This window comes from Hippopotamus amphibius, chromosome X (assembly GCF_030028045.1).
Source record: "Hippopotamus amphibius kiboko isolate mHipAmp2 chromosome X, mHipAmp2.hap2, whole genome shotgun sequence".
NCBI classification, from domain to species: Eukaryota; Metazoa; Chordata; class Mammalia; order Artiodactyla; family Hippopotamidae; genus Hippopotamus; species Hippopotamus amphibius.
In genome coordinates, this window is record NC_080203.1 from 31,989,739 (window position 1) to 32,012,070 (window position 22,332).

At 44.8% G+C, this 22,332-nt stretch overlaps 1 protein-coding gene across 2 annotated transcripts in view; it reads right to left on the reverse strand.

Moving 5' to 3' along the window:
* Window positions 1–22,332, reverse strand: part of SLC25A43 (solute carrier family 25 member 43) — a 37,403-nt gene that overhangs the window by 7,534 nt on the left and 7,537 nt on the right. For both annotated transcript variants that reach the window (XM_057718811.1, XM_057718810.1), the window contains exon 3: window positions 19,301–19,473. In XM_057718811.1, the coding sequence (XP_057574794.1) occupies window positions 19,301–19,473 (173 nt within the window). The remainder of the gene's footprint in view (window positions 1–19,300; window positions 19,474–22,332) is intronic.

Below are 22,332 nucleotides of genomic sequence, written 5' to 3' on the forward strand. Positions count from 1 at the left end.
TGTTCTCCATTGTGGCTGTATCAATTTACATTCCCACCAACAGTGCAAGAGCGTTCTCTTTTCTCCACACCCTCTCCAGCATTTACTGTTTGTAGATTTTCTGGTGATGCCCATTCTAACCAGTGTGAGGTGTCTTCACTCTCTCCTTGCCTTCACTCTCTATAGAGTGGCTAGAGTGATTTAAAAAAAAATCAACTCATTCTTCTCACCTGCTTAAAATATTTTAATGGCTTTATTAAAGCCACTTAGGAAAAAATATAAATTTCTTACTGCTGTCTGTAAGCTGCAGAGGTAATATAGTAGTAAATATTTAACAACTGGTTTTGTGGGAGGGGAAAGCCCTGAGTTGTAGCATTTGTTGATTTCAATGGTGTAACTACTCCCATCGTGGCAGACTGCAGGCTTCCAGCTGTGAGGTCAACCAGCTCCCAAATTTGCTGCAATTTAATAATCACCTCTCCTGAGCTGGTAGAAGCTGGCTGTAGCACATGACTGGAAGGCCCAGGCCCTGCATGACCTGCCCCCCATGCATATTTTCACTTTCATCTTGTGTCACTCTCTTGCTCACAGACTACACTTCAACTGCACTGGCCTTCTTTCTGTTCTCCTCTGCCCTCCTCTCTCCCTTGAGCCACAGGATCGTGTAACCAACTACCTACTTGGCATCTCCACTCGAAAGTCTAATTAATAAACACCTCAAACTTTATATGTCCCACTCAGAACTCCACCCCAACCCTGACTGTCTCTAGTTGTCCTCATGTCAGGAAATGGCATTGCCATTGACCTACTTGCTCAGGCCCAAAATCGGAGTCACTTACGTTCTCGTCACCCCTCACCTTCTGCTATTTCATCTCTCACCAGCCAGTCCCAATGTTCCAAATGTATCCCAAATCTGTCCACTTTTCTTTCTTCCCACTATCATCGCCCTTGTCCGAGCCACCATCATCTTTCACCTTCACCACAACTGCTTCCAGCTCGTCCATCTGCCCTTATTCCCCACATAGCAGCCAGGGTGACCTGATCAGGTTACTCCTTGACTTCAACTCTTCAGGCGGTCCCCGTTGCCCTCAGAATGAAGTCCTGACTCTTTCATCTGGTTTATTAGGCCCTCCATGACCTGGCCTCTGCCTGCTTCTCAGTCTGATCTCCTGCTCCTTCCTGCATTACATTCTATGCTTCAGACACTTTTCAGTTCCACTGCTAGCACCTCTCATCATCTCTCTTGAGTAAGGGCCAGAGTTTCCTTTCCTTACTCGTCCCCTTGCCTCCAGTCTCTGCCCTCTCCAATCCATCCTGCACACGACAGCCAGGTACCATCCAAAACTCATCAGATGCTGTCATTGCTTTGCTTAGAAATGTTCACCAACTCCAAATTTTCCAAAGAAAATCTTCTAGAAGGAACGCTTTCCAAAGAAAACTTAAGAGAATTCAAAACTCTCTACAATTTGGCCCCCACCTGTCTTCCCAGGATCATTTCCCACTATCACAGAATGATGGTTAGTTTCATGTGTCAACTTGGCTAGGCCACCGTCGGTACCCAGATATTTGGTTAAATACCAGTCCGGATGTTACTGTAAAGGTATTTTGTAGACGAGATTAACATTTAAATCACTAGACTTTGTTAATTTGATAAATTAGGAGTTTGGGATTAACATATACATTCTACTATACATAGATAACTAACCAGGAGCTACTGCATAGCACAAGGAACTATACTCAACATTTTGTAATAACCTATAAGGAAAAAGAATCTGGAAAGGAATATATTTATATATATATATAAAAAACTGAATCACTTTGTTGTATACCTGAAACGAATACATTGTAAATCAGCTACACTTCAACTTAAAAACATAAATAAATCACTAGACTTGGAGTAAAGCAAATTACCCTTCATAATGTGGGTGGGCTTCATCCAAATAAGAGTGAAAAAGCCTGACGTGCCCTGAGAAAGAGGGAATTCTGCCTGCAGTCTGCCTTTGGACTTGAACTGCAACATCTCTACTCTGCTGGCCTACCCTGTGGATTTCAGATGTGTCAGCCCCCACAATTCTGTGAGCCAAGCAACTAAAATCCATCTCTGTCTCTCTCTACATATACACATCCTACGGGCTCTGTTTCTCTGGAGAAACCTGACTAATACCTACCCCCACCCCAGGAATCCTATATCCAGTCACAACCATTATCTACTGAACATTACATATACTTTTTCTGATGGGCAAAATCCTCATCACCCAGGGTCAGGTCAGATGCCACCGCATCTTGAAACTTCTTGATTCTGCAATTGCAACTGCTGGTTTCCTTGCTCCCTCCTCCCTTGTCTTCCTCCCTCCTTTTCTGGAAATTTACGTGTGTGTGTGTGTGTGTGTGTGTGTGTGTGTGTGTGTGTGTGCCTTTGCCTGCTCTGTGCAGCATGTGGGATCTAAGTTCCCTGACCAGGGATCAAAGCCATGCCCCTGCAGTGGAAGTGCAGAATCCTAATCACTAGACTGCCAGGGAAGTCCCTGTTTTTTAAAAAAACTTTTTATTGTGGAAAATATCAAACATATACAAAAGTAGAGAGATGAGTGAAATGAACAGAAAGTTCCACCACCCAGCTTCAACAATTAGCAGTACATAGACAATCTTTTTTCATCTCTATCCCTTGCAACACATCAGTTTAATTTATCTGTTTAAATTTAATTACATTTCTCAAAAATACAATGGCTTCTTCTCTAAAATATAAAATAGAATATATTACATATATAGAAATATATAATACTATTATCACCCCTATGATATTTCCTTAATATCACCATGTATCCAATCAGTCTTCACATTTCCTTCATGGCCTTATAATTATTTTATAGCTTCTTTGTTTGAATCGAGGTTCTTTTCCTGTTTTGTGTTCCCTTAGTTATTGGTTAGACCTCTGCCATGGTCCAGACTACCTGGTGTGAGTTATCTGGATGCAGTCTCTGGGCTGCCAGCCAGTAGCTCATGGGAGCAGGCTCTAGGCCTTCCTCACTGTCCCAGCTCTTCAGGGTCTAGTACCCTTCACTGCACATACCAGGCACATATTACATATCAAACAAAATTCCCCTTAATATCAGTGTCACTAGTAGCTTTGCCCAAATACAACTGCTTATCGGGTTCAAATAAGTCACATGGATGGCCATGAAGTAAAATAATGGCCAATATTTACAGTGTTACATGTCAGGCATTACACTGAGCACTTGACACGTGCCAGCGCATTTAATCCTCACAGAAGCCTCATGAAATAGCTAGTATTATCTTTTTAAAAAAAATTAATTAATTAATTTTATTTATTGGCTGCGCTGGGTCTTTGTTGCTGCACATGGGCTTTCTCTAATTGCTGTGAGCGGGGGCTACTCTTCATTGTGGTGTGCGGGCTCCTCATTGTAGTGGCTTCTCTTGTTGCGAAGCACGGCCTCTAGGCACGTGGGCTTCAATAGTTGCAGCACACGGGCTCAGTAGCTGTGACTCACAGGCTCTAGAGCACAGGCTCAATAGTTGTGGCGCACAGGCTTAGTTGCTCCGTGGCATGTGGGATCTTCCCAGAGCAGGGCTCAAACCCAGGTCCCCTGCATTGGCAGGCGGATTCTGAACCACTGCGCCACCTAGGAAGTCCAGTAGTATTATCTTATTAGCCCAATTTTATAGATGGCAAAATGGAGCCCGCAAAAGGATAAATCTGCCAAATCACAGACTGCATGAAAAAAACATCAACTTGAATCTGGGTCTGTTTGACTTGAATTCAAACTTTCCCCCCACTAAGCTACACTGTTTCCTGATGCCCAGGACTGAGATTACTACCTCAGCCCTCGACAAACTTGTTACCGCACATCATCCCTGAACGTGAGTGCCACAGCACGCACACGAATGACTTTTTTATGCTAAGACTGCAGCTCATGGTGTGGTATGAATAAATGTCTCTATGAGTGTCATACTACACAGCCACCCAGATCACAAAGGCAAACCATATTGCTGGTTGCCCCCTAGACTGAATGTTGTGGGCCCCAAAAGTTCGTATGTTGAAGCCCCAACCCCCACTGTGATGGTATTTGGAGGTGGGGGCCTTTGGGAGGTGATCAGGTTATGAGGATGGAGCTGTAGTGAATGGGATTAGTGCCCTTATAAGGAGACACACAAGAGAGATAATGTCTCTCATTCCACCATGGGGGAAACACAGCAAGAAAGTGGCCATTTTCAAATCAGGAAGTGGGTTCTCACCAGACACCAAATCTGCTGGCACCTTGATCTTGGGCTTTCCAGCCTCCAGAACCGTGAGAAATAAGTGCTTGTTGTTTAAGCCACCCGGTCTGTGGATTTCTGTTATAGCAGCTCCAACTAAGATACCCCCAAAGAAAGAAGGAATGGTAAGGCTATATAGCAGTGCTTCTCAACCTTTAGCTACATATTAGACTAAACAGGGAAGCTTTTCAAAACCATCAGTGATTGGGATCCACCCCCAGAGACTGCGATTTAACTGACCTAGGTTGAGGTCTGGACGTCAGCATTTTTGGCACGCTCCCCACGTGAGTCTGATATGTAGACAGGTTGAGGATCACTGGTGTAGGCCCTCCACAGCGCAAGGCAACTCAGGCTGAGACCTGAGCCCACCAACCTGCTGCTGACACTGAGGGTGCCTGGGGAAAGCCCATGGGCCCTGAGGTCAGACTGCTTAGACTATCTCACTTTGCCACTCACTTGCTCTGGGACTTTGAGCAAATGCCTTCACCTTTCCGAGCCTCAATTTCCTCATCTGTAAAATGGGATAATAATAACATTTACCTTATAGGATTGTTGTCAAGATTAAATGAAATACATGTAAAGTGCTTAGAACAGCATTTGACATTTAGTAACCACCATTATCATTATTATTTAGTATTTAAAGTTGGAGCAGAGGGAATTCCCTGGCAGTCCAGTGGTTAGGACTCTGCGCTTTCACTGCCGAGAGCGTGGGTCCCATCCCTGGTAGGGGAACTAAGATACCGCAAGCTGCACAACACGGCCAAAGCAAAAAAACAAAACCAAACTAAACAGAACTTGCAGAGACAAGTATGCTGAAGACTAAACCAACCCAGGAGATTGGAATGCTAAAGTGACATGTGCCCAAACTGTATCCTACTAGTAAAGAGACACAAAACATTTCAGGTTACTAGCCACAAGGCGCTGAACTTAAATACTCCCTTCATCAAACCCAGGCAACTATCCCGTGGTGTCTAGGTCAGACCTGCAGCTGCCAGGATGGGCATGCAGCATTCTATAGCAAACACCATCTCAGAAAGCCGGGTCCTAGTCCTAGCTCTGCCACTATCTGCATAACATTGACCAAGACCTTTAGTTCTTTGAACCTTAGTTTCCTCACATGTCAGGCAAAGAGGCTGGAAGTAGATGACCTTGAAGGCCCTTTCTTGCTCCTCTAATCCACGTTGTTGGTCCTACTCTACGCTCCTTCCTGCCCTTAGGACTTCAAACCTGCCATTCCTTCTACCTAGGTAAGTCTCTCTTACTGATCAGACTAAACATCACTTCTTCAGGGAAGTCTTCCCAGATCTCCAGCCTAAGTCAGGAGCGTAGTAAACTCTTTTGGTCACCCTGTACTTCTCTTTCATGGCAGGTGACACAGTTTGTAATGATCCAGTGTATAATTATTTCTTTCCTGTCTCCCCCCCGCCACCCCAGCTCGCAGACTGTAAATACCATGAGGGCAGTGACCATGTCTATCTTGTTTGTGCTTTTATCCCCAAAGTCTACCAAGATGCCTGGCACCCAGTACGTGCTTAATATACACTGAAAGAAAGAACAAATTTGCAGTTGATGGGAATGACAGATAAATACTTCAAAGCAATGTGCTTGATTGTTTCTGCGATAAACTCCCCAGAGGTCTTCCAACAGAGGCAACATTTTAGGTTGTTCATTGTTTCCATGAGTACTGAAATAATTAAAACAATATTTATGAAGATGTAAAACTCATATACCCTTGACCAAAGCAATCCTACTACTAGGAATCTCCCCCACAGATATCTTTGCCCATGTGGGGAATGATGTATGTGTTACAAGGATGTTTGTTGCAGCATTGTTAATAACAGCAGCAATTTGAAAATAATCTAAATGTTCATCAATGGGGGCTAGTTAAAGAAACAGTACGTCATACTATGGAATTCTATGTCACCATTTAAAAATATGTGGTAGCTCCCCCTGGACTGGTAAGGTGGTAAGGTGCCGTCTCCAAGATACATTTTTTAGGTGAAAAAAATCAGTGCAGAAGAGTATACGTGGCGTGCTGCTGATGATCTAAAAGCAAAAAGAACATAAATGTGTATGTTTACGTGTATCTTTGCATAGACCACCTTTGGAACGACCAGGTAAGAAACTGGAAACAACTAGTGTTTTCTCTGCAGAGAACTGGGAGGCCAAGGGACAAAGGTTGGGTAAGCTTTACTTTTCAATGGATACTCTGTACCTTTTGGATTTTGTAGCATATGCATATGTTACCTATGCAAAAGGCAGAATGTTAATTTTAAAAAAGCATTAATCAAGACAATGAGAAGACAAGCCACAGGCTAGGAGAAAATATTGGCAAAAGTCATATCTGATAAAGGACCGTTATCCAAAACATACACAAAGAACTCAAAACTAAGCAATAAGAAAACAAACAACCGAATTACCACTACACACCAATAAGAATGGCCAAAATTCAGAACACTGATAGCAACAAATGCTGGTGAGGGTGTGGAGCAACAGGAACTCTCATTCATTGCTGGTGGGAATGCCAAATGGTACAGTTACTTTGGAAGACAGTTTGGTGGTTTCTTCCAAAACTAAATATATTCTTACCATAGGAGCCGGCAATTGTGCTGATTAGATTAGATCTTAGCATTTACCTAAAGGAGGTAAAAACTTATGTCCTCACCCAAACCTGCACACGGATGTTTATCACTGCCAAAGTTTAGAAGCAAGAAGATGTCCTTCAGTATGTGAATGGATAAACTGTGGTATCAGACAAATATTATTAAGCATGAAAAACAAATGAGCTATCAAGCCACAAAAAGACACAGAGGAAAGTTAAATGCATATTATTAAGTAAAAGAAGCCAACCTGAAAGTGCTACCTACTGTATGATTCCAACTAGGTGACATCGTGGACAAAGTAAGTTATGAAGACAGTAAAAAGATCAGTGGTTTCTAGGGGTATGGGGGAGAGGATGAACAGGCAGAGCCCAAAGGATTTTTAGGGCAGCGAAAATACTCTGTATACTATAATGATGGATATACATCATTATACATTTGTACAAATCCACAGAATGTACAACACCAAGAGTGAACCATAAGGTAAACTACAGACTTTGGGTGATTATGATGGGTCAGTGTAGCTTCATCATTTGTAACAAAGGTACCCCTCTGGTGGGGGATGTTGATAGTGGGGGAGGCTGTGCATATGTGGAAGCAGAGGGTATACAGGAAATCTCTGTATCTTCCTCTCAATTTTGCTGTGAACCTAAAACTGCTCTAAAAAAAACCTAAAGTCTTAATTTAAAAAAAAAAGAGCATTTAAAAGGAGAGACGAAAGAAAAAACAAAAACAAAAAGAGTCTGCTAGTTGGAGCAAATAGGAGCTCAGAACCTTTCACTTGTTATTTGGAAACAACTTTTATCTTCTGTAGCCGTACAGGACATGATCTGAAGACCAAGTGATCCAATTCCCAAGCCATCTGAGAACATATATGCCTGGAAGGCAGTTGTGGTAGGAGGCTTTTGTTTTTTGGCAAATCCCCAATAGTCAAACAAGCCAAAAAAAAAAAAAAATCCAATGGTATTGAAGTAAAAGGAACTTTATGTCCTGTGAGCCACATGGCCCAAGTTTCTCTTGGCAGAGCTAGGTCCCCAAGAGTTATCCTCATACAGCTGAGGAGCAGCCCAGCTCTGCGGTGGGGGTGTCCACACAAGTGGGTGTAGGCAGCTGCCCCCGCCTCTGAATGCCTACAAGCCCCCGGCCACCCCCCCCTCAATCCCGGCCACGGTGCCGGAGGACCTGCTCGGAAAACCGACATGGGTTAAGTGAGTAAAAGCACAGCAGGTTAGTATTCTGCTTGGGAAGAGAAGAGAAACAGTTCCCGTGTGCCGACTGGGGGTGGCGGTGGGGAAATCAAAAGTGCAGCTGGGCCAGACTTGAGAAAGCAATTGAGATGCATGTAAGCGAGCAGTGGAGGGAGGCCGTGGGAGCGCGTACAGAGCAGCAGTGGCCAAAGAGCCAACTTTTCCTGTCACATTTTTAAATTTCATTTTTCATTTTTATTTTTTGGCCGCGCCCTGCAGCTTGCGGGATCTTAAGTGTCCTGCCCAGGGATGGAGCCCAGGCCCTTGGCAGTGAAAGCGTGGAGTCCTAACCACTGGACTGCCAGGGAATTCCCTAGTGTCACTTTGATGGGGAGTGAGACTGGGTAGGAAGGATGTGGGAAAAGATCTGGCATGAAAGCCAGTTTTCTGCAGGCTGGGAATACACAGACATATGCAGTACCTGCACACAGCGGCCTCTAGGTAAACGCCTGTTAAATTAACCCAACAAATGAATGATCCACTCTCCTACCATCCCTGCTCACCTTTATCTATAGAGATGGAAGATCTTTTGTGGTCTTGTGATGCTAGCTCATTTGTGTGTATATAGTGTTCATAGGAAACACATAAACACACCTGGTCTGGCTTTGATGGTTCGAATTAGGCCTTCAGTGCCATGCGTAGATTCTTAAGCAAATGCTTCAAGAACAATAAAAATAGTCCCTCAGCTTTACTGAGTATTTATCATGTCCCCGGCTCTGTATCTGCATTAACTCAATTCAGTCTTCTCTACGGGGTATCAGAAGCACTAGGCTTCTCCCTGCGTGTTACAGATGAGGAAGATGAGGTTCAGAGAGGCGACGTGGCTCACCCAAGTTCACGCAAAGAGTAAGGTGCAGGGCTGGCATCCAAAGCCCACACTCTGGACCACTGAGCTAGCGTGCCCACGAAAGCTTTAAGATGAACACAGCTGTCCAAAACAAGTGAACAGCAGCTACGTGGGGAAAAGGAGGTAAAAACTGGTGCTGCATTTGTAAAGCTGGCTTGAGGGCAGCGGAGGGATGAGCAGACCCCAGCGTTCATCTCCTGACAGCAGGAGCCGCAGATGACTGTTCACAGCTGCGGGTCTTTCTTGGCTGACAGCAGGCCTTTTCTGGGACCTTTCTTTCCCTTTCCCCTACCTCTCTCTTCACCCTGATTCTGGTGGCAGGGGGAAGGGGAGTGCCTGTCTTAGCTGCTGTTATTGTTTAGCTGGAGCTCAAAGAAGTCTGCTTAGCAGAGGATGGCCATTTTGATTCCTAGACTTTGTCTCTTGGAAGGAGTAAGCCAGCTCAGGTCAGGAGAAAGGGCAGAGTGATTTTACAACGGGTGGAATTAGGAAGGCTCCTCCCTACTCCCTCCTTGGCTGCCCTCTAGGGGATAGTCTCGGTTCCATGATCAACAACTGCCATCCCTAAAGTATTTAGGGCGCTCTACACCTTTGGAAAGCACAAAGGGGGAGACTTTTCCTTTCCTTACACCTTAAGGATGATGCTCAAACAAAGCCACCTGGCCTGAGGGATGTCCAGACATCTACCTGGATCCGAAACACGTCCTTTTTTTTTCTCAGAATGCCAAGGCAATGCTACCGACTTAGGCAGAAGTCAGTCCCCAGAGGGGCCAGCCCCCAAAGCAAGATGACGGCAAGGGGTTAAAAATGCAACGAACTAAAGGTAATGTTCCCATCCTCTCCCATGACCTCTAGAGCTTAGGACCCAGCAGTGTTTGTACTTCAGGACCAGCAGGCAAGTTGGCTGTGCTGGGCAAATAGAACCATTCCTACTGACGCGATGTCAACCAAGAAACAATGAACTAGGCAGAACTCCTGAAACTCACTTAGCGCTTCCTAGCAGGTGTGATGAGAACAATCTGCTTTCCTCGCCTGGGGCTTTGTACCTGCTCTGCTAGGGGCTCAGCGAGCTGACGGGGCCTTCTTCCCAGTCCCTCGAGCAGCGTGGCCAGTCTGTGGCGGCCAAAGGTCCGTGGCGGCTGAATGTTCTCTGCTCCTCATTCCAATCTGCCGGCTTCAAGCCTTCCATTGTCAGGCTGCCAGTGACCAAAGAAAGCCAGAGCCCCCAACAGCCTGGTTTTCCAAAGTTTTTTTTTTTTTTCTTCGATTTGAGTTAACCATTCCCTGGCCAAAGCCACCCTCGTGCCTGTTTCTGAGCTTGCACACTACTGTTCTTTTTTTTTTCAACTGAGGCAGGGCGCTCCCAAGTCTCAAGGTTAGGTTTTCCTCTCCCTCATCCTCTACTCCCACATCTGGGGCAAGAGAACTGAAGAAAAAGTTAACCGATTACCTAGCGTTTAGGAACAAGCCCCTGTAGTCCTGGTGGAAAAAGCATGGGCATGAAGGGGAGACCTGGGTTCAATCTCAGCCCCGCCCCTCACTTGCCAGCTACGTGACTATTGGACAAGTTAGTCACCCTCTCTGTGCCTTATTTCCTGACCTAGAAACTAGGAATAATAACAATACTTAAAAGGGTTGATAGAGGATGGAATGGGACGATAAACTGCCTGGTCCATCTTACATGACTAATGAATGGTAGTTATTAACACATGATTACAATTTCTTATTCCCAGGGAAGACTTTCCTTTCGTTACCTCCTCCAAATGTATTTTGTCCCCATCCTTACCCCTGACAAAAGCCTCCCCACCAAAGGAGGGCACAGATTTAGATCTGTTCGTTCATATCACATTTACTGAAATCAACAAACTAGCGAATACAAGTGCTATGATGCTGATTCGTCAAGCACTTCCAGGCACTGTTCAAAGCGGTGGGAGGTTGCCATGAAGAGGGGGTGTACATCAAGGCTGTTTTACTCTGTCCTTTTAGCATATTTACTTATCTTGAAATGGCAAACAGCTGTTGGAGCTGTGATACACAGAACCAGAGAGCTGAGGTAGGGGGTGGGAGATAGCGCTTATCAGAGCGAGGATTGCGAGCAGTTTGAGACGGGACAAGCTGAGGCTTCCCTAGGTCAGCAGGCTGGGGAAAGGGCAGGCTGTTCTTACCTTCAATAGGGGTAGGGACGAGCACACAGACTTGGGGCTCACCCAGAGGCAGCTAAGGTTCAATTCTGTACTCACAAGGCAGTGAGATCTCAGAAGCCGGCCCTGAACTTCATTCATTTTTCAACAAGTATCAAGTGCCTGCTACATGAGGCTACGTGCTGTGGGGACATAGAAATGTGTAAGACGCACGTTTGAAAGAGCTCAAAGTCTAGAAGGGATAATGGACACATAAGATTACAATATAAAGAATCGTGTGACATGGGTCTGAGAGCTACGGTGAGAGGGAGCGACGGCTGTTCAGAATGGGGAGACTCCTTCCTCTTGGGGGAGAGAGGGTTTCAGGAGGGGGCTCTGACGGGGTGGAGACGCACCGCAATGGTGGAGAGATGGCAGAAGGCGGGGCATGTGAAGAAATGCTGTGGAAAATAAACCAGCTGGACCAGAGCGCATATATAGGCTAAGAGCATCATGTAAAAGGGGTTGTTCACCCACAAAGCTTTTGGAACAAAATATGCCCTTGGGGGTGGGGTGGGAGTGACAGTGAAAACAGCATTTGCAGTTATCGACAAAGCATATGGTTAGTTAACTTGGATTCTCCTACCCCCGAATCCCCTCCGAGGCAGTCTGGAACGCCCCCATTTGTGGTTGTACACAGGTGAAACCCCTGCCTTTATCCATCACGATAGGAGAGCTGTTTGAGGGGTAGGAAAAGCCAACTCATTTGTCAAATGAAAGCAACAGATATGGGCTGCCGTAGCTCAGAAGAGACAGTCACCACGAGGTAGGTAGATCTCAGGTGAGATGGAGGTAGATGCTCCAGGCACAGGGGACAGGAATGTGAAATACACTTATTCTTCAGAGGGATGGGGGAGGGGGTGAAGATCATTTTGATTGAATTGGAGGCTGGAACAGAGCAGAGGTCAGAAAAAGGCATGTTTTGTTTAGCCCAGGCAGGACTGAACAGTTTTTGTTGCCAACACTGAAAAATTGGGAACTTACATGAAAATCTGGATTTTTGGCTCCCTTGAAAAGTGGGCCCATGTTTCCAAGTGGCATCTATCCTTTGCAGAAGAGGAACTTGCTGCAGCCTCTCCTGGCCCACTTTGTTCCACGCTGCAATTCATATTTAGATGCTGATCACGTTTTGTGAGCACAGTGCAGTTAGCGCTCCAGAATGCTGCTAAAAGCCAGGAAGGCTCCGAATGCACCTGAAACCTTATTCTTTAGGGGATGAGTGTTACGTTATTCGAGTTTCCCTACTTTCTCTCTTTCCTGTTACTTCCAAGTTTCTGCTGGCATCTGATTTTGCAACTCCTGATATAGGGGGCCTCTGTGGCAAAGTTGGTAAGGGCAGCCTGCCAGGCCAAGGGGCTCAGCCTTTACTCTCTCAGAGCAATAAAGGACACATCGCAGGGAGACCTTAAGAAAATTCGCCTGGCAGAAGCCCACGGGCTGGGCTGGAGGGGACTGAAATGAATATTGACCCTGGTGATAAGCTACGTCTCAAGTTACTCAGTTACTGTGTGTGTGAGCTTGGGCAGGCTACGGAACCTCAGTGCCTTGCTTTCCTCCTCTGTAAAATGGGCTTGATAAGAACAGTGCCCGCCTGGCAGGTTTGTTGCCAGGATTAAATGAGATGAGCATAAAGCACTTAGCACAGTGCCTGGTACACTCGTGCCCGATGCTTATGATCATTTTTAGAATTAATCCTGAGACCAATTAGAGGATTACCGCAGTAGCCTAGGTATGAGCTGATAAGGTCCTAGATTAGGGCAGGGGCAGTGACAAAAAGAAAGACCAATGTGGGAGCATTAGGAATGAAGACCCAACTGGGTTCAAGGTTGACTGGGGGAGGGGGAAGAGGAAGTGTCAAAGGTAAGTTCTGAGTCTGCAGCCTGGGTGGCTAGGGGAATGATGGCACTGAAATGGAGAACCTTGGGAAGATAGTTTCTGGGGAGGGAGAAGTCAGTCTGATATATACTTAGAGGTGACCCTGGAGAGGTGACAGCCAAATGGCTGTGTGGGACCAGGGCTTGGGAAATGTGGCTCAGGGCTGAGGATGTGGATTTGCCCACGAGGAACCATGTGAGGGGCGGGGCACCCTGGAGGGAATGTTTGAAGCTACATGCCGTTTCAGCAGCTCGGGCAGGTTCAGCATCTCTCTTTAAACAGCTAGGTCCTCTCTTCACTCAGCGACTGTGCGTATTCTGCTCAGTCAGCTGCGCCACTTGGATACTACCTTTGTCCTTCATCTTATGTGCTTTCAGTTCAAATGCTGACCTGGCCTAATCCTGCTTGCCTTGTGAGCCCTGATGGGGTCAAAGTCCCCTGTGTAGAAAGCAACGGGCTAACACTTGGTTTTATGTTTGATGAAATGGAGACACCTAATATGGGCTGCGGGGAGGGGGGTCAGGCAGAATTGTGGGGGACCGAGCTTGTGCCTGCTGCCTCCCTCCTGGTCCTCTCAGAAGGCCCAGCAGGTTCCAAAGCTCCACCTTCTCAGCTGTTTCCTGGATTTTCCGGGCAGCCTAGCTACCTCTTTTTTTCCCCCAGAGAACCATTTGCTCAGGACTCCCTGGTCGTTATGGAGGGTCCACAGATTAATCAGACAAATTAATCTCCATCCACATTTTACCCTTCTACTTGTTCTCTCAGTACACTAAGTGCTGCCAGCCTCTTTGGTCCCAAGCTCTGGGCCAGGTGTGGGAGTGACAAAGGTGAAAAGGCCAGGTGTACCTGGAAGAGCTTGAGCTGAAATGTGCTGAAGTGTGGCCAAGGGCATTTCAGGCAGGGTGGCCTTGGGGGCCATGAAAGCGCACCAGGTGGGGGGCACCTCATCCTATTTGTGCACAGGGCTGACTCACCCCCTTCCCACCAGAAACCATCCCAACAAAACATGCACATGCGTAATTTATTTACCTCTTCAGTCTCTAGCATGCCAGCCAGGAACCATGGTAAGAAAAAGAAAAAGGAATAAAATGAGTGTAAGCACGGTGAAGGCAGGGCTCAGCTGGTTAAACAAGACATCTGATTACTGTCACTAGTGTTCAGGAGAGTCCCGACCTGATGTGGCATTAAACGGACAGATTGTGTGTGTGTCTGGATAAAGCATACATTAGGAGACATTCAGATAAAGTGGCCAGTGTGGAGGTTGAGGAAATTCCCTGTCCAGCTGGTTCTCTGACACCTGACATTGCTTTGCTTCCTGATGGACAGTGTAAGGAGGAAAGCTGATGGAATGCAAATGTTACCATTAAGTGTGTTCAGGTCAGAGCAGCCAGCTGCCCTGCAAAGCTCTCTCCTTATAAATTCTGCTGGCAAATCCTGCCTGCTCCTACAGCGGGTGGGGAGCAGACTGTTATTAAAGCTCTCTCTTCTTGGAGAAGTTGGATTGAGTGCTTTACAGGAACAAACAACCACCACAACAGAATTTAGGGTTAGCCTGTTGTTTCTAGGATCCTTACCCTCCGATCTGAAGACGTATTTTGAGCAGGGATTAGGGGGTTGTTAACTAGTCAGTGATCACCAGCTGCAAGGCTCCCATACCCTCAGGTAGTGCTCGGATACGCTGTTACTGCAGCGACATCTAATGGCCAGAGAAAGCCATGCATGTTTGCATTTAAAAGCAGCCTGTGGTTCTGTCTGCGGGGGGTTAAATTTTTTTAAGTAGGCTGGACAAGGTATTATCCTTTATTAACTCCTGTAAAATAACACTTTGACTGCAACCCTAAGATTTCACTTCTTGTATCTTTGGATGACATTTCTGTTGTCATTTATAACTGAATGCTGATCATGTTTTGTGAAAACCATGCAATTGCCTCTGGATTTTTTTTTAACAACCATCATGACTTTGCACTTATTTTAAAGCTTCTTGTTGAAGCTCTGTGTATGCATTATGCATAAGGTTTCCATACAAGGGAAAAGATCAAATCTACCTCCAAATATCCACTTCTAGTGTATAGTAGATTGTTGTGGTAAGTATATATTCTAGAGTAGGACGTAGTGGTGGCTAGATTACCCCATAAGAGGTCATTGTTCTAGCTCTCAGGTGGAAAAAAGAAAGCTAAGTGTACAGAGAAGACTGAAACCTCCACCCCCACACTTAGATGTCACTGAATTTCATCTGAAACCCTTTGTGATATTGTGATTTATAACAAGAAATACATACTTGGCACAGAGCTCCTATAATCCTTGACATTTCCTAAGTGACGAGAGCAATAAAGGTGCCTTGATATTCATAACAAACCCCTTTCAACCACACCTGAGTTTATGTTAATGCAGTGACTTTTGGAAAGCACCTAAGGATGGGGTCTGGTTGCCAGTAATCTAGCGAGTAAACTGGTTTCCTGAGTTCTGTGAGCCACTCTAGCAAATTAATCGAATCCAAGGATGGGGCTGTGGGAACCTCTAATTTATACTTCAGAAGCACAGGTGACAACCTGGACTTGAGATCGGCAGCTGAAGTGGCGGGCAGTCTTGTGGGACTGAGCCCTTGACCTGTGGCATCTGATGCTGTCTCCAGGCACAGAGTGTCCCAGCTGAGTGGAACTGTAGGACACCCAGCTGCCGTTGGAGACTTGCTTGGTGTAGGGGAAAAACCCACACACCAGAGTTGGTTCTAGAATCTTACCCTTTCTCACTGACTACTCCAACCCCCAGGCTCAAAGCCCTGGGTTTGAACAGGCTTGCTGTGGGGAGGAAGTGAGCTCACCAAACCTTGAACTGTGCATAAGGATCACTAAATTATAAGAGGTGCCAGAAAGTGCTGGGGAGATGCCTCTAGCTCTACTATTTCAAAAAATGATCCTCAAAGTCTGGAAGCCAGTGATATAAGCAGCCTTAGTTTCATCCATCTTCTGATGGCCAACCAGCAAGAGTGCATTCTCACCCCTGACAGGAAGACACATTCTCAGGGCCAGGATGTTAAAAAGAAAATGAATAAAAAGCTTGTAGTATATCATATCTCCTTCCCACTCAACCTCACCCTGGCCTTTTTTTTCAAGAAGCTATCTTTTATTAGAAAGAGCCTAATTATCTATGAAGAAATCAACTTTCTAAGAGTTGACCATATGAAGTTGCCCTTTGGGTATGTCAAAAAGGTAGGATGTTGGCAATGTTATATGGTTCAATGTAAAGCAAGAAGACTGAAACTAAAGCAGAGATATACTGTATTCCTGAATAAAGACAGAATATTTTACATAAATGATTCCAAGTATATAGGTTTAACATAATTCCAGTCATAATTACAAGGTAGTTCTAAAGTTCATCAGGAAGAACAAATGACTGAGCATCAAGAAACATCAAGAAAATGTTGAAAAGAAGAGGGGTGAGGAGGGAGATGCCCTGCCAGACATTAAAAGGTATTATAAAGCTATAGGGATTGAAATCGTGTGGCACTGGCACGAGGACAGGCTGACAAATGTACGATTCAGAATGCACAGCCCCAAGACAGCCCCTAGAACATATATAAACATCTAGGATGTGGTTAAAGTCGCAGCACAGAGTAGTGGGAAAAAGAGATTATTCCAAAAATGATGCTTAAACAATTGGCAGCCTATTTTTTTTTAACTCAGATGATTACCTCACATCATACCCCAGGTAAACTCTAAATAAATTAAAGTGGTTAAGTGTAAAAATTACAACAAAAATATTTAAAGAACTATATAAGTGAATAGTCATATGATTGTGGGATGGGGTAGGCCTTTTACACAGAAGAGCAAAGTTAGAAACCAAAAAGTAGTTATATATATACACACACACCCATATAATTGTATAAAAATTTTAAAATATGTATAATAACAACATAAACAGTATTAGAAGCCAAATGTCGAACTGGGAAAAATGCATGCAGTGCATGACAAAGGGTTAATATCTTTAACATATAGACTTCTTATCAATTAGTAAAAAAAAAAGCTGAATAGCCTAGAAAAATAGGTAATGGACACAAAATTCACAAAGAAATACAAAGGACAAATTGATATATGAAAAACATGCAATTTGCTTATAATCAATGAAATTCAAATTAAAGCAAACGTGACAGCATTTTTCAGCTATTAGGTTCACAAGGATTTAGAAAGTGATAGTAATTGCTATTGACGGGAGTTGAGGAGATGAATCACCCCACTCACTGCTGGTGCAGGCATAAACTTACAGCCTTTCTGGGGTGCAAACTTCATTAAGAGCCATAGAATTATTTTTATCTTGTAGCCTGTATTTCTAGGAATACAGCTAAAGGGTGTCATCACAGATAGGAAAAAATACAAGGGTTTCCACGGTGGTGGTATCATACTGAAGAATTAGAAACAGCCTGAATATTAAAAAAACTGAGAAATTGTTACTGACGGTACGATGGAGGCAGAGATTGAAGTTATATTGTCACAAACCAAGAAATGCTTCGGGCTACCAGACGCTGGACGAGACAAGGCAGAATCCTCCCCAAGAGCCTTCAAAAGGGGTTTGGCCCTGCCAACACCTGATATTCAACTTCCAGCCTCTGGAACTTTGAGAGAATAAATCTGTTTTTTCTTTTTTAAATTACGGCACAGCCGTATGGTGGAATATTATGTGATAATTAGAAAAGATGCTGTTAATACTTGATGGCTGGAGGCAATATCCATTTTATAAGTGAAAAAAAACAGATTAATTTTTATATATGGTAGGAATGCAATTGTGTGAAAAATAACTTTCTATATACATGTATTATATATGTTTACATTTATGCACACAGATACATACCCATATGAACATACACGGAAGTAAAACTATTAACTGTTAATAGTGCACAGGTGTTGGGCTTATAAGTAATTATTTTCTTTTTTCACATTTTTCTGTATTTCCCAAGTTTTCTATCATCTATGTGCATTCCTTTTTTTTAACTGTGGTAAAACACACATAACATGAAATTGACCATTCTAACCATTTTTAAGTGTATGTACATTACTCTTAAAATGAGGAATAATGGTTTTTATAAATAAGCATGCATTAAGCGGGCTCTAAACTTGCATCTACATTACAACGACAATAACATGACAATTTAAAAAATGTGTTTGGACAAAGGACAGGAAAGGAACACAGCCCAGACAGATGAAAAGTTTGATGGACTGGAGCAGCAGAATTGGGTGTAATTGTGTTGTGTATTGTTCTGAAGGCAGCTCCTTATAGGTTAAGTCCTTGCAGGCTTTTTAGTGCTGAGGTGAGGCCCGGACTGCCCTGGCCTGGCGTGGCCAAGAAAGCCACGTGGGGAAGCCAGGGCCCATTGAGACGGCAGAGGCACAAGTTAGAGACAGGGGGAAATACAAACTCAGCCGGGACTGATCATTTAAAATTGGATTCAACTGGCCCCAAATTAATATCCAAGCAGCTCTTCAGGAATACATGGATTGTATAGATCAAGATTTGGCTGGAAGAGGCCAGGGAGGTAGGCAAGCCTGTGATGTGGAGTCTGAAGGGAGGCTGGTGGAGAGTTAGCAGGGTTCAGGGCAGATGTGAAGCCACCGCCCCCTACCCCTGTGCCCTGTGTGGACCTGCCTGCAACCCCCAACCTTACTTGGACCACTCTGAGTTTTCTTTGATCAAAACTGGCTGATTCTAGGCTAAGCCAATTCCTCTCTTTGAGACCTCGGATATCAGGCTTTTGCCTCTGTGATCCGTAGAGAAACTGTGCGTTTTCCTAGGTAACAATTAGGAAAATGCAGGGCCAATCCCACTAAGACACTGACCCATTTCAAATGCAGTTACTTCCACAGCAGGCGAATTAGGGACTACTGGCCCCTTGTTATTGATAGTTCCTGGCTTATTTTGGTTCTTTCCAGTCTGTTTCACTGAAGTCAGGACAGGCTATGAAGGCAAGGGTACCCTGTCCTCTCTGTGGAGGCCACCTTGATGTAACAGGTGGTGGCAGCTATGAAGAGAGGAAAGAAAAGTGGGCCTCATCTGCAGGCTTCATAAAAGACCTAAAAAAGCAGAGGATGGGAATGGAGAGGCGGCTTGGGCTTGAGTCCATTGCCCTGAGGTTAGCAGCAGAAATACCACAGAGTGGGGGTTTGCAGAGTGTTTGTATGAGCAGTCACGAGCTCCTTGGAAACCTGGCATCGTTCAGGCTCCGTGTTCTTTACCCACCCACAAACACTGCAAGGCATCCCCCCTCCACATACCCACAACCCCCCCCCCCCAAACATAACTCCTCACCTGCATCTTTCTCTTCACCGTGTCGAAGGGAAAGGAGAGTGTCTGGGTCACTGTGGCAGCCAGGCAGACATTGGCAAAGTTCTGGAGGAGAGAGAACCGATCTCGGGGTCCATTCCAGATTTTCTCCAGGTTCATGTAAACTAGAAGGGAGCCAGCAGAGAAAGGGAGAGCACCTGAAAAACAAGGCAAGGGAGAGGCTGTGATGTCTCAGGAAACACTGGTTTGAGAACATAAATGCCTGTGGGGAATCCAAGGGAAGAGAACAAGACTGGCACTGGGCTTGTTAAAAATCACTCCACTTTTTTGGGTGATGATAACATGCTCTATTTTGACAGGGGTTGTGTCACTGATTAAAAGGCAACCATCAAATGATTCCCTAAAGGTGTGTGCACTCTATGTCGATTTTGCTTTTAAAAGAGCCATAAACAAATATTGAACTCTAGTTAATGACATGCATGTTGAAGGGTGGAGGGGTGAAGTGTATTGATGTTTGCAACTTACATGGAAATCATCAAAAAATATATGACTGATGAATGGTTAGAGGGATGGATAGATATGTGATAAAGCGAAATGTTAATTGAAGGATCTGGTATATGACAGGTATATGGGTGTTTCCAATTCTTTTTTTTTGAATTTATTTTATTGATGTATAGTTGATTTACACTGTTGTGTTAGTTTTTGCTGTACAGCAAAGTGATTCAGTTATACATATATATATTCTTTTTCATATTCTTTCCATTATGGTTTATTATAGGATATTGAATATAGTTCCCTGTGCTATACAATAGGACCTTGTTGTTTACCCAGGGTGTTTCCAATTCTCTTAACTTTTTTGGGTGTTTGAAATTTTAAGAAATAGAGTGTTGGGAAATCACTCCTATAAAAAAAAAGTTAGAGGGCAATACTTAATCAAGTTTTGGAGACTAGGGGGGACTGATCTCTAGCTGAGAAGGAAACATTCTGTGAAAACTGAAGAGTGAGGTAGTAGTGGTCAGGGAGGTTACTTGACCTTGCCTCTGGGAATGATGTGGACATATCGGGGCCCAGTGGGTACCCTGCTCCGTGTGGCAGCCTCACCTTTCTAGGTAAAGATGGTGAGCAAGTCGTGCAGTAGTTGGCACTTTGAAACTTCCAGAAACTTTGGGAGCAATCTGAAGTTTACACAGGGACTAAATTTCTTCCCTCAAAATGAGATTTAAAAGAGGGACTAACACTAGTGGGGTTGGTCATCTTTAGAAAAATGTAATGTTTATTTAATAAACATTAAAAATGATGCACCAACCCTACATTTTCCTTCATTCAGAAAACATCTGTGCAGCTTATGCTATGTGATGGACCCTATGCCAGGTGTCAGGAATATAAAGAGGTGTAAGTAGACTAATTCCTGGAGATGCTCACCATCCAGTGGGAGAGACAGACAGATGAGATGTGCCATAATAGGCGGGCTATACAAAGTGTTTTAGGTACACAAGGATCAGAACGACTAATTTTGCCGGGGGAATCAAGAAGGCCTTCACAGAAGAGAGAACTTTTCAACTGGGTCTTAAGCAATGAGTAGGAGTTCATCAGACATTGAGAGAGCAGGCAGAGGGAACAGCACGTACAAAAAGAGTGGTATTTCCAAGAAATGCAAGTATTTCTGGATGGCCAAACAGGGGTGCAGGTAGAACGTGGCAGGTGATGAGGTAGGAGGGGCTGGCAGGGCCAGGTCTGAAGGATCTAGTATGCCACAAGGAATCTGGGCTTTTCTCTGTAGCTCGCAGGACTCAGTGAAGGCTTTTAAGGAAGGCAGTGGAAAGAGGTTGGCGAAATGATCAACTTGCACTTAGAAAGATCATCACACCCTGGCAGCAGGGCACAGGGCAGACTAGGGCAGGAGAGACCCAAGACTGGGACTAGGTAGGAGCCTCTTATAAGTGTCTACAGGAAAGATGATGATGAGAGTGTGACCTGGGGCAGAGAAGATGGGGATGGAGAAGGGGGCAGATTTGAGCCTTAAAAGAGGTGAAACTGACAGCACTTGTGGCTGAAGTGAGAGGAGTCAAAGTTGAAGTGATTCTAGGTTTCTTCTGACTTGGGCCACTGGGTGAAAGAAAGGCAGTCTCATTCATTAGGGAACACAGGAGGGCATCAGGTGTGTGACTAACGAGGCCATCAGGTTTACTCTTGACTTCAGTGCCCTAAGGGAGCATTAGGTGAGGGTGTCCAATAGCAGGCGCATTTGTACTGCCATTGGGAATTGGTAGTAGTCAGTGGTTAAGAGAGAGGGCTCTGGGGTTATATTGCTAGATTCTTCCACTTTCTATCTATGTGACCTTGGGCAAGTCACTCAGCTTCCCCAAGCATCTATTTCAGCTGTAAAATGAGGCTTAAATGAGGAACTGTATGCAAAGCATTTAGCCCAGTGCCTGGCACATAGTAAACGGCAATAGATGCTAGTCATTTTTATTATAGAGATGAGATTGGGAGTCATTAGTGTATAATGATGCTTGTTCAAGCCGCTAGCTTAGATGAGGCCACCCAGGAAAGGTATGGAGGGTGAGGAGAACGTTAAGGAAGGAACCAGGGGAAGAGTGACATGTAGGGGGCTGGCATCGTCAGAGGAGCCAATAAGAAAGAGCCACAGAGAGGTGGGAAAGACATCTAGGAGACTGTGGGGTCCTAGAAGCCAAGTGAGCAGAATAAAGGGTGATCAACCTCATCAAATGCCGCAACAAAGGTCAGATGAAAGGCAAAAGTCTACTGTATGGGCAACTGGGGGTCCTGGTGACCTGTGCATGTGTAGCCCTGGCAAAGGTTCCAAAGATCACAGAAGCTACAGTTGCTACCCTGCTTGTGCACATACCATACTGAGCACACAGAGACTCCTTCCTGCAGTCAGATGGGGAGTGTGTGGGACTGTCTTCCTATTAATTTGTGCCGAGCCATCTGCACTCTGTCCTACTCCCTCCGTGGGATGTAACAGACCAGAGTGAGGAGTGGGCTGTATGGCTATGGAACAGAATGAAGCTAATCGACTCTACATGGTTTGA